The sequence below is a fragment of the Rhinolophus sinicus genome, linkage group LG03 (genome assembly GCF_036562045.2).
Source record: "Rhinolophus sinicus isolate RSC01 linkage group LG03, ASM3656204v1, whole genome shotgun sequence".
In the NCBI taxonomy this organism is placed as follows: Eukaryota; Metazoa; Chordata; class Mammalia; order Chiroptera; family Rhinolophidae; genus Rhinolophus; species Rhinolophus sinicus.
Window position 1 is genome coordinate 23206480 of NC_133753.1, and position 26888 is coordinate 23233367.

The 26888-nt window shown below is 40.1% G+C and overlaps 1 protein-coding gene across 16 annotated transcripts in view; it reads right to left on the reverse strand.

Annotated features, from left to right (window-relative positions):
- TTLL5 (tubulin tyrosine ligase like 5) overlaps positions 1-26888 on the reverse strand; it is a 240495-nt gene that overhangs the window by 120306 nt on the left and 93301 nt on the right. For 11 of the 16 annotated variants that reach the window (XR_012494588.1, XM_074327194.1, XM_019733592.2 and 8 more), the window contains 7 exons: positions 22451-22571; positions 19634-19780; positions 18435-18538; positions 15734-15861; positions 13353-13436; positions 12389-12790; positions 7363-7547 (listed from right to left, as the gene is read on the reverse strand). Coding sequence is in view for 15 of the 16 variants with exons in the window: in XM_074327194.1 (XP_074183295.1) it covers positions 7363-7547; positions 12389-12790; positions 13353-13436; positions 15734-15861; positions 18435-18538; positions 19634-19780; positions 22451-22571 (1171 nt within the window). In the remaining variant the exon portion in view is untranslated. The remainder of the gene's footprint in view (positions 1-7362; positions 7548-12388; positions 12791-13352; positions 13437-15733; positions 15862-18434; positions 18539-19633; positions 19781-22450; positions 22572-26888) is intronic. The other 5 variants (XM_019733593.2, XM_074327189.1, XM_074327195.1 and 2 more) reach the window with 3 other exon arrangements.

Sequence of the window (26888 nt, forward strand, 5' to 3'; positions counted from 1 at the left end):
GATGAGAGGGTAGAGCCCCGAATCAAACAGGAAGAGACAGGAAAACACCAAAGGAAAGAGCGTGGAGTGAGACAAAGAGCCGGATTTGAGTCCTGGTTCAGTCACTTGCCATTTGTATGATCTTAGCAGTCACTGTCCTCTAAGCTCCTATTTTCTTCTGTGAAAATTAAGTATCTGCCTCATTGAGTTGACGAGACAATACACATAAAGGGCTTAGCACAGTGCCTAGTTACAAAAGCAGACAGCCAATTAACGTCAGCAGCACTTTTATGAAAGGCAGGTATAGTACTATCAATGAAAACAAACAGAAGAGCAATAGTTTTGGAAAAGAATATAAAAACCAACAAAACACACAAAAGAAGTTCTTTTCAATTGAGCAAGCATGTGATAAGTGCCTACCAAGCGCAAGGTGCAGTGCTCGGTGATGGGCTGGAAAGAACTGCCCTCACGTGATTTATAACTCAACAGGAAAGCAGAGATGCAAAAGAAGGCTGACAGGTTTGTTATAGCGAGCGACTACTGAAGGGCTAAAGGAGCACGGGGAATGGAAAGACGACTTCTAGCTGAGGCAGTTGGGGCTTCTGGCTTCTTCATTTATTTATTTATTCAAAAACTATGTGTTGACTACATACTATATCCAGGCTGGAAAAAACTGGTGAAAAAATGGGCATGGTCCCCATCCTCAATCAAATACCTTACTGAATCAGGGCATTTAGTCAGCACTGCCCTTGAGTCAGGTCCTGAGCACCCTCAAAGAGCTTGCTGTCTATTAAGAGACAGCTATCTGGACACACAGTGTGGTGAGTGAAATGGCATGCGTATGAGTTAAGTGGCATCTATGTTGAGCTTGGACAGATGCATAAGATTAGACATGGTGACTGGGGTACATCTCCCAGGAGAAGACAGCACAAAGTGAGGCAAGGAGACTAACAGAAATTTTGGTTGAACTACACAAAAGCATGTAGGATGGGAGGAGACAAGCTGGAAAGCAGCCTAGAGCCAGAGTCTAAATAAAGGCTTTGAATAACATTTAATAGCTTGGGCTTCACATTGTAGGTAACAGGAAGCCCCCTAGAGATTCTTGAGCAGAGAAGTATTATTATCAGGCTTGTGATTTACAAAGATTCCTTTAATGCAAAGACGAGGGTGAATAAGAGGAGACTGGCCGGGAGACCATTTAGGAGGTAATTGCAGCTGTCCAGTTGAGAGATAATTAAGGCCTTAAGCAGGACGGTAGATATGAAAGTGAAACAGAGAAGAGAGATATCAGAGACATTACAGAGTCAGAATCAACAAGACACGGCAACTGCCTGGATGTAGAGAGAATCAGGCAGCAGAGAGAGACCGTGATAAATTATAGGCTCCATACCTAAGCGCCTAAGAGAACTGCAGTGTCACTAATACAGAAAGGAGAAAAGGGACAAAGTTTTAGATATTTTAGAAGATTTTAAATATTTTTTGAATATTTTCAAAGTATGTTTAAAATACATTGCATATTTTAGATGCTGATAATAGACTGTGGTGGCAACGTCTAGCCGGCAGTTGGAAATGTGGACCTGGCACTCAGCAAAGAGGTTCAAACAAAAGATGAAGGATTTGGGAAAAAGTCAAAAGAACAGTGCCCGGTGAAGCTATGAGAAGAGAAACTACAGAGAGAGGAAAACCCCTGTTGCACCCTGGAATTCAGATATGCTGAAGGCTATCGAGAGGAGCAGAGAGAAGCAGATGCCCGGACCTCCCCACACCTTCTCCAATCAGACTCTGCTGGTGACACAGAGATTCTCCAGTGCCAGGTTTTTAATTTGAGATCTATATACCAGTGGCTTCATAAAAAAGTGTTGGAAATGGAATCTAGTTTTCAGGGGGAGGAGGAGGAAGAAATGAGCCCTCAGAGGAACTGTTGAGGGCTGGAGGCGCTACGGGAAGCGTTCAGGTAGAAGGTGGTCAATACTAGTGCCGCACGCTAAAGGGGAATGAGGATGAAAAATAGGTGACCGAGACTGGCAATTCCAAGGTCATCAGCGACCTCTGAGCGAGCTGGACAACGTGAGAAGGGATGAAGTTAGACTGCCAGAGTAAGTGTGTGTGGGGTGGAGGGGGTGCGGGGGTAGGACTAAGGGCAGCTAGGGTGTGTTACTTCAAAAGAAGTTTGGCAATCCAGGGAAGACAAGAGCTTGAGGAGGGGCAAGGCAAAAGAAAGGTTATTTTGGAACAAGAGACCACGCAGCAGGCCTAGGAACTAATGAAAACTGAGGGCTTGAAGCCTCAGGAGACAGAAGAGCTAGGGAATTAGCTAAGATCAAATGAGGCTCGGTCCTAGAGCAGAGGCACAGGGATCCAGGAGGAGGCGTAGTCTTGATACTAAAATGACTCCATCTTCCAGATAAGGAAACCAAGGCCCAAGGAGGTGAAGCAACTTGTCCAAGGTCTCACTGACTCAGAAACTTCTGCTTTTTCCATTTGCCCTTCCTGTTCCTAGAAATGGAGACTAATGTATACGATACAAAGAAGTCCAACTCTTCCCACCCAGAAAGCATACAGAAGCGAAGGAGCTAGACTTAGAAAACCAGCACCGAATGAGAGCAATGTACAAGTAGCTCCAATGTGTCCAGATAAGCTAAGGAGCCAGGAAGGAAGTCTCCAGGGCCAGACGCCCAAGCTTGTGATAAACTGAGTGCCATCTGCCTCAATCCCAGAGAGCACGGGTTACCACGTCCAAAATGTAGCTCCCTCTCGGCCAATTTCACCTTCCAATTGAAATTTTTGAAATTGAAGAATCTCAAGGTCTACTCTGGACTCTGAAGAACTCAGCATGACTACAATGGTAGCTGCTGCAGCAGAAATAAAAAAAGAATCCCTTTGTGAATTCTTAGAATTCATAGGACTGAGAGGGAACAAGTAACTGGTGTGAACTAAACAGTCTACACCTAAGCCTACACTCTTCTCTAGGACGAGGCAGGAAGTATCAGGGTGAGCAGCAAAAAAGGAAAGAAGGGGAATGGTTTTCTTTTCCACTCGCCATCGAAATGAAAAATGTGAGAAGCAGAAAGTGTCTCCTCCCTCCTATGTATCTGTCAGCACATTTCCAGGAGGCCTGGCCACATCCCGGGCACTGGCTGGCTGGGGAACAGAGACTGACAGAGCACATTCGTTGGCGTTGGCGTTGGAGCCCTCGCCTGGGTGGTCTGCTGTTATCCCTTTGATTAAACTCCCAGGCTGGAAGAGCTGGAGCTGCTCCTAATGATAGCTGGGTCCTGAAATCTCACCCTGAGCCGCACAGAGAGGGCAGCGCTCCCTCTCACCGCCCGCCTCCCACTCACCACACAGAGCTGGGCTCCTTTGCCACATTCTTCTGTTCCCTCACAGCAATGACCACAAAGGGCTAGGTCTGTGCAGGACACCTCTCCCAGCACCGAGTGGGGCAGAGATAGTGAGGTCTCACACAGCATCCCAGCAGCTACCACAGCGCTCCCCCCCGCCCCCCCGCCCCCCCCACAGGCCAAAGACGCTTCTGGATAATCCTGCTTTCAAGGATGTACGCATTGATTTGCAGAGGATCCCATCCCCATAAGCTCACCAGCCTCTCACGTGCCAAGGGAAAGGCCGAACTCTGGCCTGCTCTCTGCTCGGATTTGTAAGGTATTTGTTGAACAACCATAAGTTAAAAACATGTCTCTCTTCTTATTTCAAGCATACTTGTGCTGGCACAAATATTTCTGAAGGGGCTGCTATGGTTACTTCGTGTGGTAGGGAAAGTTCAAAATTCTTAGGTGTTCTAGACAACAAAGTTAAATCATAGCAGAAGTAGTAAAAGTAATGACAAGGTAAATAAGGTTATGTTTTTAGCCACACAAATTCATAAGAATCTCGCCTCTAATGTAAATTCTGGGTAAGTCAAAGTTTTACTGTCAAATTTGGGGGTTCTCAGAGTACTCTGCTTCTTGACTTTTGGGTAGTTCATTGTTCCTCAGCATCTTCACCAGTGAGCAGGGAGGGCAAAGGGGGTGACAGCGTTTCATCCTCCAGCCATCTCCCAGCGACCTGAGTGATCCAGCAAACAGGCGAAGCCCACAGTATCTCCGGCACCCCCACATCTAACCCGATGGGGGATGTCCTGCATGGGGCCTTCCGAGCTCTGTGTGATCAGCCCTTGTCTTTTCGTCCAGCTTCCATCCCAGCGGCTCCCTGCTGACGCCCTATCCTCCAACCCCACTAACCAGCTTGCTGTTCCCCCATATATCCACATGCCAGCTTTTGTCCTACAGCCTGGCCTACCCTTCTACTGCACCCACCTGCCTACCTTGAAGATTCAGATGGGTGTAATCTCCTCCTTCTTCACAGTCCCAAGCACAGGCTGGGTTAGGTTCTCCTTTTGGTAGTTTGTTACTCCCTAGAAATGTCTCTGTCATGTGTAGTCCATGCTGGGATTGCTGTGTTTATGTGGCTGTCACCCTTACCAGACTGTGAGTTCCTTCACATTGAGGACTAAGTCTTCTATCATTTCCATGGCTTCCTACTCAAGCCTGAAACACTCTTAAGAAATGTTTTTAAATGAAGAAATTAAAAAAAGACATCAGAAGAAAAAGTTTTTATGGAGAATGCTACTAAAAACTTTAATGGGCTAAGGAGTTGAAATTGTGGACAATTTGATTTTTCCAGAAATACCCAAGGATTTCAATTTTTAACACTTATCTTCCAAAATAGTACAATTTAAAATCAGCTTTCCTTATTTAGCAGAAGGTCTCTTAACACCTTGCTCAAAAAAGCAATGTAAAGATATGTCAGAGTTTGTGTGATACAATTAAAGCAATGTTCAGAGGAAAATTCATAGCTTTAAATATAATAAACAAGAACAAATGAAAATAAATTAAGTACCCAACTCAAGAAACTGGGAGGAAATAACAAAATAAAGCTAGGAAAAGCAGAAGAAATAAATTAAAGATAAAACAAGAAAAAAATCATTAGAAAACAATAGAATGAATACACACATCCAGAATTATCAAAAAAAGGGAAGGGGGCAAGACAATATTCATTAAGGCTATCACATATACGAAAAAAAACACACAATTACAAAATAAAAATTGAAAATAAGGAAATAATTTCAGGTAAGAGGAAATCAAAAGCATTTAAAGTGATTACTGGTCACAGACTTGTTTCTGATGAAGCTAAGTTTAAGCTTCATGTCACAGGTCCAGAGAGAAAAGCAGAGCCCCCACTCCTTTCTGTTTGGATGCCCACCTCTCACTAGAAAGCCACAGACACTATATCACTTGCCTCAGTAAGTAAGAAACTAAGGCAGTAAGAAACTTTCTTCTATCATAACGGGAAAAAAGGAAACAGCTAGTAAACCATGTACCGAAGCCTATTTAAGTCATTATAACATGTTATTATGTACCAGAAAAAGGACAATAAAACGCAGAATTTTCCAAATTCCAAATTCAGGAATTACTTTCTTAATTCCTTAGGGGAAGGGACCGAATAACATATAATGGTGCTTTTCAATAACCAAGTTCATTTTGGTAACATTACATTTTATCCCAAAACTTACTTTTCCCAATCGAATTAGAAATCATTTATTATTGAAAGCCTTTTATGGCTAACGTAACAATATTTTCCAAATATACTGCATTTAGACTTTACAAAGAGGTTTTTGCATACAATCGTCATGATGCTATTGTATCTCTCCTATCAACAAATAAAGACCCTGAGGTTGAGAGAAGTTGAGTGAATTTTCCAAAATCACCCAGCTAGCTAAGTCAGTGACAGAAGCAGGCAGGTTTTCAGATGGCTCATTCTGCTCTTTTCCCACCCCTCCACCCTGCTGGTTACATACTAAACCACCTCCCTCAGCACTGTACTGAGTACAACCCACCCTATTGCCAAGACTCTAAAAGTTAAGACTGACATCTAATGGCAAGTTCAGATCCCTACGAAGAGGAGTGTGACGGACTTTTAACTCACTGTCACTGAAATTCTTAGATGAGAAAGATGGCCAGATGGGGGGTGACTTCCTGATTAGGATACAATCACCTTGGAGTCCCATGAGATCCAGATCCTGTCATTTTGCAAGGTTTGCAATCTACCAAATGATAGTAGTTGAAAACATGTAAACATCAATATTGGTTGTGTTTTCTTTACTACAATTGCAAAGCAAATAATTTCAATGTCATGGCGCTTCTAGCTGCTCATTTATAAATTGGAAACATACACTCTAGTCAATGAAAACATGCACAGCAGATCTCCCTTCCTCACAGCCACTTCACATTTCAACATTCCTTCCCATTCCACCATGGTCACGATCTCCTACTCTCCCCGTCACTCTATCACTAAAATCTAACTATCCAACTCCCTCCAGTTCTCAACACTGTCCTTGTAAGGTTCTTTGCTTCCTATTTCACATCAGGTCTCTTCAGCTACTCCCTTCAAACCATTAGGGACTTGAAAAAGAAAATGAATTACAGCCCTACACGCTGGCATGAGGGTGAAGTAAGGCTAATGCTCACCTTCAATTTGGTTCCCAAGTGTTACACAGAGAAGTTGGGCACCACCAGGGAGCAGTATGTTGCCTCCTTTTAACATGTGCTTGAAGTAATTTTCAGCTTCACTTTTTTCTAGACTTGATTATCACTAGACTTGCCACCGTTTAAGGAACTTGACACAACAGGGATACAGCAAAATATAGCTGTGGCGTTACGTTATAATCATTTCTTTGAAGGACTTTAATGCCATTTTGCTTTAAGGAAAAGGGGAAGATGTGGCTTCTACTTCCAGTTAAATACATGGGGATAATCAGCAAGGAAGGCAAAAAGAATCCCCAAGTTCTTTTTCATTTAATCTCATTGTGTTGTAAGCTTGTTTTTATCTAAATTAAAGTCAAAATCCTGGTATCTATTTCCATCCATCCAGCTTTTGGGATGACCTTGATTACATTTCTTTCAGCCTCAGCCTCCCCATCTGTGAAATGGGGAGAATGATGCATTGGATAAGGGTGAACTGAAATACTTCATTAATCAGTACCCATGAAACATCCTGAGATCATGAGATGAAAGGCGGTACAGTAAGGAGGAAGATATTTTTAACGATCCTTTAAGAGCATATTTATAGCTGAACATTCAAGCCTGTTTATCCATGAAATAAGTACATCAGAGCCAGTAGCAGACTGAACTTTGCAGTACCTGTAACAGAAACTCATTTTCTTTAATATTGAAGAGGAACATTTCTATTCTTTAGCTCAAAATCGGCTAGATCTCATTCAATAGGCATCAGCATGGGGAATTAGTAAAGACAGAGAAGGACAGAGTAGCCCACCCTTAATTCTGTCTCGGGTCCAAAGAGCCCTTGGGCACCCCAAACTGTCCATACCTGCTGGGTGAGGAGACTGATGTGAGTGGACGGAGAATACTGTCTTGCTGCCTGCTTCTCAGCCAGCCGCTGAAGTTCAGCTGTAACCATATTTTGGTTGTACCGTCTGCTGTGCGAAGGACCATCTTCTCCCTCCTTCTGTGTTTTGGCTGTTGAATGATGTTTGTTTGGATGGCACGAACCTGCTATAAAGAGAAAAGTTTTCTCTTACTTAGGAAAATAGCCCTGAAAAACATAGGCTGGTGACTGAGAAATCTCAGCCAACAGACAGATACTTTACCGAATCCTAGGGATCTCTGACAACCTAAGGAGCAATCAACTATCTCCCGATGCTCTAAAAAATAAAATCCTTACTATACGCTGAAAAGTCTTCCTTCTGCCAAATTGCTACATGCATTTGTTAGTGTGTTTCTGCTGATTTATGAGAGCTTCACAAAGAAGAATTTTCACCGAGTAGTGAGAAATAACCAATCCTAGAATTTACTAATCTTGAACAAAAATCATAGCGTTGAAACTCATTATAATTCTTGTTTTACTTGTAGTGTGACTACACTTGTCAGTAGTCTATGACCCACTGTCAAATCACCCACAATCCTTCTAATGTCACTGAGTATTTTTGAGCACTGCAATTTTGGCAAAAAGAAATTATTTAATATAAAATCAAGGTTCATATTTTTTCTATGACAGTCACACATCTTATTGAAAAAAATTAAAATACCCAGAAGAGAAGAAACAATATAATTGTTTCCTTTCTGTCTTACAAATGCTTCTATCACTGTGATCATTCTGTATACACAATTTGGTGACCATGCTTTAAAAACTGTACCTTTTTCACATTTACTTTTATGTGACACATAACAAATATTATATATAACAAATGTGTAAGTTACAAAGCATTTTATAATAAACACCTGTGAACTCATTACCCAACTCAGAAGTCACATTACCAATTAACGTACATCACCCAGGTGTTCCTCCCATCCCTTATCTCCCCTTATCACTCACTCCCTTTCTTTCTAAAAATACAGTTTTATGTGTGTATGCATAAACAAAATACTAGTTTTTGAGCTCCGTAGAAATGGTATCTTACTGTATGTAGCAGCCTCCTGGGACTTGATTTTGTTATTCACTACCATACTCCCAAGAGTCATCCTTTCTACCAAGTAGAGCTGAAATTTATTAATTTTATCTGCTGCTTGGCATTCCATTTTGCAAATACACTACGACTTATTTCTTTCCCCATCACTGGACATTTTGGTTACTTCAAGTTTATTGCTATTAGAAACAGTATAGCCATGAACCCTCTTGCATACGTCTCCCGGTGCCCATGTGGAAGAACGTCTCTTGTGTAAATGCCAAGGAGTGGGGCTGTTAGGTCACAGGGTATGTTGAGTTTTCAATTTATGTGATAATACCAAAATGGTATTTTGTACGCTCCCACAAACCAAATACAAGAGTTCCTACTGACCCACATCCCTCTCCAACGCTTAAGTTTTATCAAGCATCTTAATTCTTCCCTCTTTAAGAGGGTATAAAATCTCATTGTAGCCTTTATTTACACTCATCTAATTAACAATGACATTGAGTGAACATCTGTTACCTCTTTTCTAATATCACTGATCATGTTTCTATTGGGTTCTCTTTTTCTCGATTTATAGGAGTTTTGCTTATGTTTTTACTTTTGCCTCTTATTATAAGATCTTAAAGATGGTATCCTTTATATTATTCTAGAAGTTTGAAGTTTTGCATCTGAAACTGACTGTATGCATAGCGTGAGGCAGGGATCTATTTTCATGCTCCCTGTATGTAGCACCATTTATTGAGAAAACCCTCGTTTTCCACTATCTACAATGCCAGCTCTGTCAAAGTTCCATCTATTTGTGGATTGTTTCTAACTTTCTATTCTGCTCCACTGGTCAACTGGTCTGTACCTTTGCCAATACTACCGTGTTTCCCTGAAAATGAGACCTAGCTGGACAATCAGCTCTAATGCGTCTTTTGGAGCAAAAATTAATATAAGACCCAGTCTTATTTTAATATAAGACCGAGTATCATATAATAATATAATATGATATGATATGATATGATATGATATGATATATAATATAATGCCGGGTCTTATATTAATTTTTGCCTTAAAAGACGCATTACAGCTGATTGTCCAGCTAGGTCTTATTTTCGGGCAAACACGGTATACTGTCATAATTATCCTACCTTTGTATTAAGTCTTAATAAAGTACTCCTCTACCTTATTTTTCTTCTTTAGTAGGTTTTCACATTTTTTGGCCTTTTGCCTTTCCATTCTCATTTTAAAATAAGCTTGTCAAGTACAATATTAAAACTGTTGAGATTTTGGTTAGAATTATATTGACAGTAGATGCCATGGGCTATTGACAAGTATAGTCACAGACATCAATTTGATGACAACCAAAACACTTACGATATTGGGTCTTCATACCCATGCACATAGTCTATTTATTTATTTACATAGGCTTTTTTCTAATGTCTCTCAGCAAAGTCGTAAAATTTTCTTATAAAAGTCTTTCCTAAACTGATCCCTAGATAGCTTATCCATAAATCACAAGAAATATTTTTGAACTGACTAGCTTCTTCTGTTCCCTATCCTTCTCTGGGAAAGTATCACAAAAGTTAAGAAAAACAGTTTTGATGATTACACAGGGTACTGAAGATACTGATGTTACAGCATTTCTCTCACATGGGAGAAAACAGTTCAAATCAGAACATTATTATTATCATTACTACTGATTTGAGAAGATCATAAGAATAATCACCCAGAATTAGCACAGACATACATGTTCATATTTACAACTTACTGAAGTGAACCATTTAATATATCTGATTCAAGCTACATGTTATAACATCCATTTCATTTGAAATAGGATACTGGTTAAGAAGCAGATTGGCTATTTACAAAACATCGTTTAGTTGTAACTCACCATAACATGGATATTACTAAAGTATTTAAAAACTTGACTAATTTTAAGACACTACCCAACCTACAGATTAAACATAATCCCTATCAAAATCTCATTTGCCTGTTTTGCAAAAATTAATATGCTGATCCTAAAGTTCACCTGAAAATTCAAAGAACCCAAAATAGCCTAAACAATATAAAAAAGAAGAACAAAATTGGAAAAATCACTTTTGGTGATTTCAAAACTTCCTACAATGCTATAGTAGTTAAGACAATGTGGTAGTGACATAAGGGCAGACATAGAGATCAGTGGAATTGAACTGAGAATCCAGATATAAACCCTTACATTTATGATTAAATAACTTTTGACAAGACAATTCACCAGGGAAATAATACTCTTTCAACAAACGGTGCTGGGACAACTGAATATCCACATGCAAATGAATGAATGAATGAATGAAGTTAGACCCTCACACCACACCATACATAAAAATTACCATAAAACTCTTAGAGAAAACATGTATAAATCTTTGTGACCTTGGGTTAGACGGTATTTTTTTCAGATATACCAAAACACAAGTAAGAAAAGAAAAAAATAGATAAATTAGACTTCATCAAAATTTAAAACTTTTGTGCTTCAAGAAAATGAAAAAGATAACCAACAGAATGGGAGAAAATATTTTTAAATCATGTATTGAGAAGGGACTTGTATCCAGAATATATAAAGAACACTTACAACTCAAGAATAAAAAGATAAATATCCCAATTTAAAAATGGGCAAAGTGTTTATAAACATTTATCCAAAGAAGACATACAGATGACCAATAAGCACATGCAAAGATGCTCAACATCATTAGTCATTAGGGAAATGCGAACGATAACCACAAAAATGAGACACTACTTCAAACCCACCAGGATGGATAAAATAAAAAAGACAGACAATAACAAGTGTTGGCAAGGATATGGAAAACTTGGACCTTTTATATACTGCTGGTGGTAAAATAGAGTAGTCACTTTGGAATACGATTTGGAAGTTCCTCAAAAAGAGGAATTATAAAGTTACCATATGACCTAGCAATTGTACTCCTAGGTATACACCCAAGAGAAATGAAAACGTAGGTCCACACAAAAACTTGTACATAAATGCTCATAGCATGATTATTCATAGTAGCCAAAAAGCGAAAATAACCTAAATGTCCATCAACTGATAAATGGATAATCAAAATGTGGTACATCCATCCGAAGTAATATTATTCAGCCATAAAAAGGAATAAGTACTGATACATGCTACAACATGAGTGAACCATGAAAAGATTATGGTAAGTGAAAGAAGCCATTTACAAAAGAGTATGATTCTACTTATATGAAATGTCCAGAATAGGCAAATTTATAGAGACAGAAAAGAGATCAGTGGTTGCCAAAGGCTGGTGGGAGGAGAAAATGGACAGTGACTGTTAATAGGTGTGGGGTTCCTTGTGGGATAATGAAAATGTTCTAAAATAAAACAGTAGTGTGGCATAACTCTGTGAATATACGAAAAACCACTGAATTGTACAACTTAAAGGGGTGAATTTTATGGTAGGTGAATTATATGTCAATAAAGCTGTTATTTAAAAAATGGGGAAAAACACTTGACTGATAATATGGGTCTACTTCATTTAACATTAGATACCCTATTTTAAGAATTCTTTGGTTACTTATTCAGGTCTTACTTGGCTTTAAATACATTGAAAAATAATACTAATTTGATGTCAGAAATAAAACGTTTTGAATCAGAAAGAATGCATGTAGCACACTCATAGGTCTATGATTCTCTGTGACAGGAAATCTCTTGACAAGACTGTAAACTAGAAGGCGTATCTTACTTGTGTCTTTATCCCCAGCACCTAAAAGAAGTCCTGTTTTATTTTGTTATCAATGAATGAATGTTACTGGACCAAACGCAAGACTCTTCCTTAGTCACATCAGAACAATGCAGCACATGGCCCTTTACTTTTCCAAAGAAGAGGCAAATGGAAGAGATGACACTCTTTTTTTATTGGGGCTGGGGAGGAGCTGACATTGCAGGCTGCTTTTCATCTTCTCACTCACCTGCCTTTGCTGAGGAGGGACGAGACAGTTTCTGGCTATAGATGTGTGCAGCACTTTGGAAAGAGGAAAAGAGGCCAGTGGTGTAACTGCCTGAGCGACAGCGTGGCAGGCCAGCGGGGGATGGTATATTCTGTGTCCCAGGATGGAAGGAGAGAGAAGCACTGTCAGGGACTGTGCTCAGTAAAACTGTTGGCTGGTGAGGCATGCTGGGGATGGCTGGAGGAAACTGAGATAAAGAAGAATGGTGGCCGGGTCCTGGTGAGAGGTCAGAGGTTGTAATAACAGATGACAAATGGGTGTTGGGAATTTTCTGCAGAAGAGTAGCAGCAGGACCAGAAACAGAAGTAGAGGAAGAATTGGTATAGACTAATTTAGCCTCTTTTTCTGCTGAAGTGGCAAATCCTATTAAAACAAAAACAAACAAAACAAAACAAAAACAGATCATTGTAAGAAAAACTGACATATACTCTATAAAACACGAAGTAAACATTTTAAACCTCAAAATAATCTTATCATGAAACAGAAATCATGAAAAATACGGACTTTAATTAAGTATTCATCATGAACATAATGAGTTTTCCCTACAGAGACACCTGGCAACAGAAATAGTTTATTTTTAGTCCTTTCTGAAAGCTGGAGTTGGGACTACCTCCATCAGCCACACTAGGAGTTTTACAAATGCTAGGGCATCAGGACGAAGTTTCTGGTAGTGATAGCTAACTCCTTTCTCTCTGCTTTTCATCCTTCTAGAAAAGTGCTCAGAATTTCTAAACATTAAAGTGAGCAATGCCTTGAAAGGAAACCAGGTTATCAGTAGAACAGAGGAAATGCTAGAGGAAAAGGAAGAACAAAGAAAAGCAACGTCTTTGTGGTAATGTCTCATGCTCTGGAATCACTTAATATCTAATGATTTTTTTCTTTTCTTTTAGGGAGCAGCAAATCTATGTAGTTGGAAGTCACTCACGAGATAATTTATCAGAGTGAATTTCTATTGCTTGTTGCTGTTTGGGCTGCTTTATCTTCACTTCTTCCATCGTCTCAGGGTGATCTATAAAAAAATAAATAAATACTGACCTTAGGCTCTCCTACAAGTCAAATGCCAGGGCCTCACTCTGCACATAATTTTGTTTCCAAAATATAACACAACCAGTAACCAATTCTAGGAACCACTGCTTATCTCACCACACTTTTCTAAGGGTGGCCTCACCCGCTGCCCCGTTGAGTGGACAACCAACCAAATAATTCTCAACTATCTTCAACCCCAGCTCTAGCTAACTGAACCAGGGAAAGACACTTAAAGCTAGGGCAGCCATCCGTGGACTGCCAACAAACCTGGAAAAGAAAGTTTAAGTAAGGGCAGTCAGATGCCTCTGCCAAGAATTCAGACTAGGGCAACAAGAGACCAAGCTGGTTAGTGGTAATCACTGAAGCAAAGAAGTCATAATATGAATGGAGCAGGGCAACTACCAAACTATAAAACAGCCCCAATATTTTTTGGTGTGACACCTAGATACTACAGTAGCTCTTAAATGCCTTGGTTTTACTTAAGTTGAGTGAGTTTACTTGAGATAGGTCGACCAGTATGTTCAACAACAAAATCACTCTATAAAAAAAAATCTGTATTCTAACAAATTAGTTTTCTTCTACAACAGAATTCTGAAATAGGACTGGCAGAACTAATCATATACTTAGGGAAATACTCCTAAATCTTCCAAGGGCTAGGCTCCTAGAAGAACTAAAGAAAGGCCATGTTACAGGTCATCTTTCAGAATGAAAGAATTAGGACATATGAATTATCTTCTCTCCGTCACCACCAACAATCGTCATATTGCCACACATTTGTGTGCTCATGTTTGAAAGTCCAGATACTATCAAATGTCGTAATACTGGCCTTCCTATTGCCCCTCTACTTATTCTTGATAGGTATAGGTATAGATCTTCTTGGGTAAAGACAGTCTTTAACACATGAACCCCAGGATTTCCAAGGTGCATGTTGTTAGGGCTTCCCGGTTACCGCTGGGGAGAAGTTACAACCTGAATGCAGATCTAGGCCTCACCTACCTAGGTTCCCACATGTTTCTCTACCCCAACCTCATTGTAAGGGCTCCTCAGTCTCTCGTCCCCAACACTTCCACCAACCTTTTTCCTGTGTTTACTCACCCAACTTGATCCACCAGACAATAAACACTACAAAGTCAAGGACTATAACAGTCCTAGCAACTATTGCAATATCGGACACATAATGGGTGCTCAGCAAAAGTGTGTAGAAGGGATGAATGAAAAGATGAATAAAGAAGTTTCAGAACGTAGGTAAGTTAAGAAAGGCCCGATAAGAGAGCTGGACTCAGAAGGAGTTCTAGTCATACAACAATTCAATTGTACGGTGAGCGAAATAGGCTTTTGTGGACCTAAACACGTTATAAAACATTAACATTGTTTTTTAGGGAAAATTCACATTTTAAATGACCATTTACCCTGGCTTTAAGAGCAGGGAGAAAGTCTCCATCCTTGAATCTACCGACAAAATTAGTCTATTGGTTGCCTATGTCTTATATTTCCATCTAGATTTTAAATGAATCTTATTAAAGCACAGAGCTTTGTTTATTACAGAGTATCACTGCTATGTTTTGATCAGATGGCATTAGCTAGATACTTTGGCCCACATCAGTTCTCCAATCCACAATCACCAAGTTCCCCAGAGAACTTTCAGAAACGCATGGGGACATTATGGATTATCACAATGACCAAAGGAAGTTAATGGCATTTAGGGAATGGGACCGAGGATATTAGACATGCCACCAGGTATGGGACGGTTGCATACAACAAAGAATTCTCCCACTCCAGATGCCAATGGAGACAAGCTGGAGGAAGCAAAAAATTTAACAGAAGTGAGAAATGAGGAGAGGCAGAAGAACAGAGGTTAAGGGCACAAGTTCTGAGTCAGGCAGACTAAGGTTCAAATTCCCTTGAGCAAGTTACTCAGTCTCTTTTAGTGTCTGTTTTCTCATCTGTAAAGAAGTTCTATAATAGCACCTATTCCATATGGTTTTTGGAAGTAAAAATATAAGGACATTTCCAGCAGATAGTTAAATGTCAGCTATTATTTACTCATCCTGAAAAGCTCCCTGTTGTTAATTCTCACTAAAAAGATCAGACCATGTCCTGTCTCTGCTGTTAGGATGAAAATGTAATGTCTCCTTATTCCCCACCCCCACACTGCAAAATTTCACCATGTGGGGTCAACTAGTGCTTAGGCAGCAAGCACATTATGCTTGGCTCTCCTCTGCATGTCTAGTTTTTTCACTTGTTTCTTCTTATTTTTCATTAATAAACCAACATACTTACCACCCTTTGCCCCGCTATCAGAATAACTGTGGCTGTTTTTAGAACTTTTTGTGTGAGTCCCCAGGAAGACACTTGCAGACTTGTTTTTTTGGGTATAAAAAGTCAACACCTCCTCCAGTTCAGCCTCACTGAAAAGAGAGAAAGTATGGTCAGAACAGGAAGTTGTTTTGGAAAATCTTTCCACCAGATTTTATAATGGAAATGGAGTAAGCTGGAGAAGGGGAAAATGAAAAGCACCAGCTGAAAAATTCCCTATTAATAGATGGTTAAATACAATGTAAGTAAGGCAATCTAAAAATGCATAGCATAATAAGGCTCCGTTCACTCCACAGTGAAGTTTCCAGATCTATACCTGTCTAATATCGTCTGCGACCATTTAAATGAATTAAAATTCAATAAATTGAAAGATTCTTTCCCTCAGTCACACTGGCCACATTTCAAGTACTCAGTAGCTACAACACAAGAAGTTCTATTGGATAGCCAAGTTCTAGATCAGGAGTTCACAAACCATAGGCTGCGGCCCAAACCTGACCAGCAGCCTGTTTTTGTATGGCTCCCAGCTAAGAACGGTTTTTGTATTTTTAAAGAATATACTATAAAGACTACATGTAGTTCACGATGTCGGAAACATTTATTATCTGGCCCTTTAAAGTTTGCCCACCCCACTCCCAGATAATTGAAATACTTCAATGATTATCTAAAGGAGCCACCTGTCATTTTAATTGTTTATGTCAACGATAAGGTGAGCCACCAGTGTAACCACAGAAGAGTTCCCTCACCATCTGCACACTGAAGGAGGCTGAACTAGGTGGTCTTGGGGTCACTTCAAATATTGAAATTATATGGACTTTAAGATGAACAGCCACAAAATGCAAAGTATATGGAAACAGATGAGGGCCCACTGGACTCTTCTAGGATATGTATTATGTGTGGGTTTTGTAACATCTACAACAGCCTCTCAATGGCTTTTCACATTTTGTTCCTGGAGCCTGGCTACATTCCAGACAAGCGGCCTTCAAATAAGCAAAATATCCCTGCATGATGACAAAGAACCTATATCTGTATCTAAAGCACACGTTGTAATGACAACCTAGGAAATGGTGTCTATGAATCTCAGAGTGAATCCCAAGGTCTCTGAAGTAGCAAAGTGCCACGAGATAAGGACCTCAAGTAACGACTGAAGACCTAACACTGAGGCTGCCACAGGCGACCGCCTCTGCCTGTCTGTGTTTTACTTGGCCCTTCACAGAATGCTGAAAGGGAAAGGTTACTGTTGGTCAAATACAAGCTGCTTTCTACCGCCTGTCCTATCCTCCACCCACTTCATAATTTGTTTCCCTGCCCCACTCCTGCAGGTGTTTGAACTTACCAACCCTGACAAACGCATCCATGTACCACCCGATATAATAAAAGAACTGAAACTACCACTCATTTCCAACAATCAACATTTAATCCACAATTGGGACTAAGTATGGTCCAATAGACTTGATCTCCAAGTCTATATCCAAGTTAATAGCATATATAATTCATTTTTAGTATCCAGTTAAGGCTGGTAGGGGAATACACATCACTTTTTAAAAGGTTGTGTTTTCTTTTCTTTTTATTATATTTTAGAGATTTCAAAGACTCCTAAGGGGAACTAGAAATTAATCTTTTTACTTAAAAGTAGAGACATTTTCTGAACATAATCTAGTTTTTTTTTCTTTTCTGTTTTTACAATGTTGATGTGAGAAACTGTTTCTTGCTTTGTTTCTATACCTGCTTTATCAATCATATTATTCAAGACCCAAGAATGTCAACAAAATAACCTCACACAATTATGAACTCCTAAAAAATGATGTTATTTGTTTGCTGTGTGTTTAAGTACAAGATACTGAGGCTATGGTTCGATCTACGTAAGGTATTAGACACAGATCAAACTAAGTTGGTGACTGATATTCTACCACCCGATTTAACTTCACAAATTAACAGAGGTGATTTTTCTACCTGCTTTTCTCCTCACTGTGACTTTGATGGTTGAAGACTAATTAATGATGTTATACAGATGTTTCATCCTTTATATTGGTGGTTTTGTACAAGTCTGTTTTAGAAAAAGGCCTTCCGGTATAAATCATAGCAAGTTTAAAATTGAATACCTTTGTTACCTCTTCCTTTGGAAACACACTGCAAACGGAGAAAATGGCCTGCTGATTTGCATCAAGACAGAGAGCTGAATGCTGACATTTTTCAATCCCTAAAGGCTAACCCCAAGCATGAAGGACTTGTTCTATTTTATATAAATTAGGCGTAGCCCTCACAGTGCTAAGAAATTGCCAATTCCTCAACCCACTCAATGTAGGCAAAATTTGGTCATCTCCCTGCATCAGTAGGTCAGGGTGAAATTCAGATCCAGTAAACACTAGAAGCTTCTAACTTCAACTTTCCAAAGGGCTTTCTCAGCACTTTGAGTGGTGTGTACTTTGACGGCTGTCTAGAAATACAGCCCAGATACCCAGCAGCAGTGTTTTGATAACTGAAACCATGACAACGGCAACATAATTGGCTGAGATATGGAGAGGCCAAGCCTATGAAACTCTTTTTTTTCCTTCTAAGAGTGATTTTACTCACATCCATATGTTAGAAACAAAGGAAATTGGGAATTCAATGGGGCATTACAGAAAATGGAATAAGATAGTTTTTATTAATCAAGAATATCTTCTACCTTGCTTGTCTGATGAACTCCTGAAAGTTTTCCGCATTCACCCCATCTTCTTCTTCTTCCTCAAGTTTCTTCTTCGATTTCTTTTCAGCCATTTGTTCTGTTTCCTACCCAGTTCCCAACCCCCACAGAAAAACAACAAGATAAAAGTGACTCCTGACAAATGCACACTTCATCAGCTGGTTTCATGCCTTGGGTTAATCTGTCTTGATAGTCAAGACATTTAATTCCTCCATGTACTTTTGCTATCTGTAAATATGATATATTGCTTTCTGCCATTATTTCATGAAATATTGTGGAATTTCCAAACAGAAATTACAGAATAAATGTAATTTTCTATCATGTTTTTTACTTTCTACTCACATAGTCCACAGAGGAAAGAGTTTTTTATAGTAGTTAGTAATGTCTGTGGTCACACTTGCAGCTTTAACAGTATGACAACAGAGATACTGCCTTTTGTTACAATTAGGGAGAGGAAAGATAGGTTTTTGAAGATACTCCTTTACCAGCATCCAAATGAGTAATTCTTCACTTATAAAAGACATACCAAAATTCTCAAAAGATCTGTAATAAATCATGGCCATGGGTTTGGGTGTGGTAATTCTACTAACCATTCCATGCCTCTTTTAAAAAGCCATTTCAATTTCTAGGCCTTAGCTTCCCCTTTTGCAAATGGCCATACATTTTATAATAAAAAAATGATACGTCTAAAGCATTCTGAGACCTGTGGATAAAAGATACTTTGCAAAATATTCTAACCAAATACTACATTTCCTGAGCTTGGTTGTGAAATGATGTAAATGATGTCACTGGTTAAAATGTCCTAGAGAACAAAGTATAAGTCTCAGGAAAGAAGATTGTCATTCTATTAAATCCACAGTTCAGATTTGCTCTCAGTCAATTCACCACGGTGTACATGCACAAGAACGGCAATGCAGATTCACGTAGCCCAGGAGTCATCTCAAGTGCAACAGCACTCAAAAGGAATACATGTTTTGGTAAGAGCTAACTATGACCACTGGGTCTTCAGAACTAGCAAGCAGCTTTTCAGCACAGCTGGGTTAAGCAGTGAGGTCCAGCTCCCCCTCACACACAGGGGATAATGATGCTAGAAAAAAGAAGCCAGTAGAACACAGGCTTCTAGCCTGTTTCTGACAGTGTGTGGCAATCTAAAGCACAAAACCAACAGATAAGCCACCTACCTTGTTGTACACAGTGATAAAGTCACCTAGTTGGTGGGCCAGGATTCTTCTGCGTTCCAGAAGTGCCAATCGTCGACTGGGTAACACCATCCTCAGTGAGTGCTGGAGGTTGCTTGATGCTCGCTTGAGGAAACGAACCACTAGTTCCTATACATTAAGTCATTGGGGGGAAAAAGGCAGAGATTGTGCTAAGCAACAGAAGACATGCTATCAAGGGATTATACAATAGAGATGTGAGAAGAAGCATACTATACATTTCAACAAATAAGACCCAGAGCAAACATGTCAGGCATAAGAAGGATACAGAAGGACAAAAGAAACTTATTCTCTGTCCTCAATACACTGTCAATCAGAAAATCAAAATCAAATATGTATGTAAATAATTGTAATAAAATAGTAGCTATAAATGTTAATTCATGTACGAATAGCACTATAATAATTCAAAGTGCAAATATCACTTCTAATAGGGCGATCAGAGAAAGCTATTTAGGGAACGTAGCCTTCAAGGATAAGTACGTAGTGGAAACTAAAATGAAGGGAGCAGATGAAATCATCAAAGGTGAGAAGGCAGAGAAAGAATATAGAAATAGTCACGCTTAGACATAGTAAAGAGAAGGAAAAATTCAGAAGAAAACCCCCAAAAAACCCAACAACTCCCCCATCCCTACACACACACACACACACACACACACACACACGAGAACCCATGGCAGACAACATCAGAAATGTAGAAAGAAATCCAGGAGAAAACAGTGTCATGGAGTTGAAGGAGGAAAGGGTCCCAAATCCGAAGCTTCCAAGAGGCTAGAGCTGGAAAGGACCACAACTAAGAGAAGGCCCTCCAGCTGGCCGGTGTGAGATAATTCCAAGAGAATACTTTCAGTTGAGACAAAGAAATAGAAGGAAGCAGTTAAGAAATGCAAGGGTAATGAGGAATATAGGTGAAGAGCAGAAACTACTGACTTAAGAGTTTAGTGATAAAGGGAAAGAAAGAAGTTACTGTGCTTAAAAGATACTAGACTTTATCTCTTTTCTCCCCCAAGAATAAGGGAGCTTTTAGAGTTGGCGATTGGTAAGGAGGACACAGAGGAAGGTCATTAAGGGGAAGGAAGAAGGCATCTCACTTGAGATGTGGCGAAGGATTTTGAAATTGGAACAGACACCTATCAGATCATTCATAATGCCATGAATGCTTCAAAGAGAGATTTTGCAAGGACAAAGGTCTGAGAGAGAGAGTTGTTTCTTCCCACTCCCTACCCAAACACAGCAAAATTGCCCTAAGATGACAGATGTGGGGGCCTTCTACTGATGTGCCCTCTGTGAATGATGTGAAAAAGAATCTCTAACCTTAGCCTGGACCAGAGAGGCAATTCCACACCTCCCTTCTTCATAAACAAGACCACTGCCACAACTTCAGGGAATAGCTTAGGGTTTGCTCTCTACATATATTTTCAAAAAGAAAGGCACGGAGCTGGTTCTCGCAGTGATGACCCTAAACATCCTTGTAAAAAGCCCCAAAGAAACCCTGTGTGAATCCCAAGCCAGCAGTCCCAGTGGTTACGCTCTTCTGAGCTAGTTTTTTCTCCTTGAATTTGATTTTGGTTCATTGTCCTTTGGTGCCAATTTACTCCATGATAAAGAAATAGCCTCACAACCAGAGAGTTGGGTTTCATAGTTCTACTCTGCTGTCTTTGCTATAGGGTGGTTTAAGCTGCTATAGTAAAACATTATTTTTTCACAGTGGAGCAGACAAACTGACTCTCAAAAAAGCAGTTTCAATTTTCCACTTGGAAAGAGCAGAGCTAACATTTTCCACTGATGGTTGAAGGATTATTCACGGCACACAAGGTTTTATCTCTGGGTTGCATTGGCTACTTGAAATTCACAAGTTGTTTTCTGGGATAGTCATCACGTTTTTATAACAGGCCTGGCACACTGTGTGCCTCTTGTATGTGGAGAACTGAAAATTACAGTAGGGTCACCACTCAGTCGGACAAAGGATGCAGCTTTCTCAGAGTTAAAGGCCCCGCTCTTCTCTGTGACAGTTTCCTGTGGTTTAAAAGCTAAGGAAGGGCTGTGGCTTCTTCTATAAGCATTGACCTTACCAAAAAAATGGAAGCTCCCTGTCATCGTGAGCCACAAAGAATATTAAAATCTAAGCATGTTCAGAAGACTGAGATACAGTAAAAAATATTACCTAAGTTTGTTTCTAGTAATCTAAGAATGTTATAAAGTTACCTAGTAAATAAAATGTTAAAATGGAGGATGTCACGTTCTCAGAGAGCCTATGATAAAGTGTTGACTTTCAAAGAGCTAACATGATGCCTCAGGACAGAAAAATAAATGCCCTATGACTCATGGATACAATGGAAGAACAAATAATGTACAATTATAACATCTGGGTTCAAGTTCCAGTTTCACCGCATAGAAATTGTTGGGACAACAGGCAAGTTACCTCCCTTCTTTAGGCCTTTGTTTCCTCATCTGTAAAATGGGGATGACTGTGCCTCCCTCAAAGAGATAATACATGAATTTACTTGAAAAAGGACTCCGTACATTGTTATTCTTTTTAAGGGCTTTGCACAGGGCCCGACAGCTAATGAGCAATCAATTTCCACTTTCAGAATGAAATAAATTGATGCTGTCAACACACAGTGTGAACATGGCTCCAGATCAAAGATTTACTTCACAATAAAGTGAGAGAAATCTACAGACTATGAAACCATTATTTTATCAGAAGAATATATTGCTCTTTACCTTAATAGAAAAGGGGGGGGGGGGAGGAAAGTAAAAAAGGTCCAACAGGAAGAGCCTCACCATCTGTTCATCTTCTTTGGCAGCCCAGCTGGCACTGAACGTTTGACCTCCACTGTCTTTCATCAGGCGAATTTGAACATGCTGGAGATAGGCAGAGAATGCTATTCGAGCCTGCACTTTGCTATAGAAATCCAAAACAACACACCGTTATGAGACGGAATGCAAAGGCTACCCAATATCTACTTGCCTTTCTCAGGGTGGCCTTTCAGGAGCCTTCCATTAGGATGGCAGAGAAAAATGAAGCCCACCATAAAGTCAGTGAACGAAGATTCCTTCTAAACAGTATGTGAGGTGTTGTTGTTTTTCTATTAAAATAATCAGAGATGGAGAATCCTATTTATTCTCTCATTATTACCATGGTGTGAAAAATTAAGTAAGAATAGAAAAAGCAGGTTTCCTACTCTCTTAAACCTTATTTCTTGACCTTTTAAAAAACTTTCTTGGGGGGAAGGGACAGGAGCAGTGTTGAATCTCCTCAAGAACCTTGCATTAGTGTAGAAAAGTTTTTCTGCCTCGGAGGCCCTTAAGAACATACTTATCAGTGAGTGCAAAAGTATGGCTTTTGCTATGGCAACTAATATTTCTGGTGTCCAAAAGCCTCCAAAGCAGGAAACAGATAAATCCTACAAAGGAACTTTTGAGACCAAATTTTAAGGTCATGCTTTTCTCAACTACAAGACGGGAGTGGCTGGAGCCCAGAGCAAACGAGTGAGGTCCAACAGAGTTTGGCATAGACAGGCTAGGACAAGCCCAGATGTTTAGTGGGAGAAAGAAATCTTCACATACAATACAAAGCACCCCAGCGCCACCACTTTAGAAGCCAGCTGATTTCTGACTGGTGGTCTAGGTCAGAAACAAGGAAATCTGATAAGCTATGGTGTGAAAGACAGAAGTACCAGAGAGACAATGACGCCTTTCACCTCAGGGGCTATTGTAGCAGATCTGTTTTCTTTCGGGGAGAGATTTTGGTTACTTCAGCTGATCAGCCTTCTGACGCTCTAGCCAAAATGACATCAGCGAAGATTAGGGCCCAACACAAACTTTGTTTACAATCCTCACACATGCAATCACTGAATGCTTTCTACTCACTGTTCCTCCAAGGTTAGGATGAAGGACTCATCCAGAGTAAACTGGAAATCCCAAGAGGGTCTAGCTTCTATGTGTGTGTTGGAGGGACTGGATAGGAGGGGAGTCAGGTTGAGGAGATTTTGCTTTTGAGAGTTGAATACGTAAGAGATCTTCAGAGCATGAAATATAAGTAAGGCTACATCTTTGTTATTAATAGATAGTTTATGGGAGTACAGTATGGTTTTGAAAGAATAAATTTGTAGTTTCAAATGTCTCTCAACAAAGATAGCAATTATATTCTTGTTCACTTGGAAACCATATACCACTTTCCCCTCAACCATTCTCATAAGCTTTACCTCCACAACAAATTAATTTAAAGTCAAAATAAATGCAAAAGATTCTCAATTTTGGTCAACAAATTCACTTGCAATCTAATGAGCTAGAAATGGCATGTGTCAGACACCTCCAAATGTAGCAGAATGCCCAATTTTACTGATTAATCCTTTAACAGTAAAACATAAAGGTCTTTGGACAGGGAATTATTGCTTGGAAGTTGAGATTTCAATCATTTTGTTGCAAATCACTGCTGCAAATCAAAAGAACAGGTACTGAGTTTTCTACCCTTGTTAAAGAGACCCCTGGGATGTTCATCCTGAGTTTGTCCCTAAGGTAGTGGACACATCGGTCATGTGAAACAAACCAACAACAACAACAAAAAAAAACCCAGATGAAAACCACAATGATTTACACCAAAGAAACCCACTTTAAAAAAAATAAAAGCCACTTTTTAAAAAACAAAAGCCTATGTGAATCCTTAGCATACTTAATATACAACAAGGGGTTGGGGCCTGGAGTCTTAAAATCTTGCCCTGGACCCTGCTCCCGTCCATACGGAGATGCCCCACAGAATGATGGGCAACTTCAGGAAATAGTCTAAAAACCACTGATTCATATTAACACACCCTGCAATTACAACAGTTTACTCACTGAAAGTGAGATCCATAAGATTTATGAAGAAATAATTTCTTTCTACAACAGCTAAGTAGAATGTTATTGCTGGAAAAGACCTTAGAATATAGTCCAGTGGTTTTCAAATGTTCTATTTCAATTCAGTGGAATATTTTTTGCCCTCCAGAAAGCACAGTTTGAAAAACACTTGTCTAATCCCATTCCTTGGCCTAGTAGGAAAGGAAACTGAGGCGTAGAAAAGTTCTCTGACTGGCCCATGATCACACAGCCAGTTGGTAAGCACCAAAAAGCCAGGGCCCTGGTCTCCTGACCAAGCTCAGGATCCTCTCCACGAACGGAATTATTCTTTCTCCACGACACTGTCCAAACCTTAACTCTATCAAACCCCCACTGCCCCAATCCCCAGTATCACCCTCCACTCTTGCAGTGTAAGAATTGACTTTTAACTTAGAAAATAAAGGCTGTCGTTCATAAATACCTATACTTCCTTCCCCTTTAACCACTGCATTCACCCCATTGTGCTTTCTTTCTGACTTACAGGAAGAGAGAGCCCTCCAATGGCCTCTTTCCACCTTCCTTTAGGACCCTTCTCTATCAATATATCCATTTCTGCATCTCTAATCCTCTTCCCATCAACTCCTTCCCCTAGTCTATAAATAAACTCCAGAATCCCTATCTTAAAAAAAAAAAAAAATCCTTTCTCTTGGCTTGTTCTCTCTCTCTGATGCATTCTCACCTTCCTCTTACTGCCAAATCTTCTGAAAATGTTGGTCCTTTCCTATTTCCTTAACTCCCAAGTTCTCTTCTACCCAGTATATCTGCTCTAGGTAAAAACTCATCCTAACATGGGCGCTGGGAGGCCCGCTACAGCTTGAAACTCTTGTAGCTTTCACCACACTGCTCCCTCAGTTTTATGCCAATCTTTCTGCTATTTGTTGTCTCTTTCCTATTAAACATGGTTTTCCCCAGAACTCAATTCTCTTCCTTTTCTCCTTGTCTATGCTTGCTGAACTAAACTGAATTGGACAAGCTCATCCGTTCTGAAGTTTTAAACTATCAACTATACAATCCTGTTCGACTCTCACCTTCAAAGCTCTGTGCTCACCTATCTCCTGGACATCTTCATCCCACAGCATTCCCGCCTCACTGTGTCCCAAAAGCAACACATTATTTCTATCATGAAGCCAACGCCTACGCTCCTTATATTGTTGACTCATGGCACCCACAAGTTGCCAGATTTGGAAAAGTCATTCTCTTTGGAGTTTTTGCCTCTCTAGAAACCAAGCCCTGTCAATTTTAATTTGCAAATTTCATTAAGTGCACCCCATTCTCTGCATTCCTATAACCAATGCTCTGGTCAGGCTTTCACCTTCCTGGCTTGGGACGACTGTAAAAGCCCCTAACTCACCAGTTCTCCGCTTAGCAATCACTGTCCCACAATGAAATCAGAATTTACTTTCTAAATCAAGATCTGACCTTTCCATTCATCTGCTTAAAAATTATCCACCTAGGGGCGGCCTGATGGCTCAGTTGGTTAGAGGGCGAGCTCTCAACAAGGTTGCCGGATCAATTCCCACGTGGGATGGTGGGCAGTGCCCCCTGCAACTAAAGACTGAAAACACCACTGGACTTGGAGCTGAGCTGCGCCCCCCACAACTAGATTGAAGGACAATGACTTTGAGCTGATGGGCTCTGGAGAAACATACTGTTCCCCGAAACAAACTAAAAAAAAAAAATTTAAAAATTAACCATCTAAAAAATAAAGTCCAGGCTCCTCTTAAAGCCCTTTATGATGGAATGACATACAGATTTTAGACTCATTTCTTACCACCCCCTTCTCTCCCGTAACGCCACTCCACTAACCTGTGTTTTTCAGACTCACCAAGCTCATTCCAATTTCAGGGCCTTTATACTTGCTGTTCTCCCTGGAATATTCTGCCCCCTGATATTCACATGACTTACCTCCTTCTCATCAGTCAGGACTCACCTCAAGGGTTACCTACCTCCTCGTGCCCAAATACCACAATCTAAAGAAATCTCTGCCCAATTACACTCAAACACTACACCCTGTTTTACTGTCTTCATAGCAACTTCTTCCTACCTGAAATTACCTTGCTTCTTCGTTTACTGTCAGTCTTCCCCCCAGCCTGTCTGTTTTGTTCTCCATGGTCACACTATACAGCCTAGTACAGCTGTCAGCACAGAGCAAGTACTCAGTACACATCTGTTGAGGGACTGGATGAACACTGTACTATCACACCCCTGTGTCTGTCTCCTCTACGAGCACTCCCACACTTAGTTGTCACCTCCCAAACCGCCTGAAATCCTACTCATCAGTCAAAGCCTGGTGCAAACACTGCCTCCTCGCTCATGTCTCTCTGGCCTTCCCAAGCAAGACCAA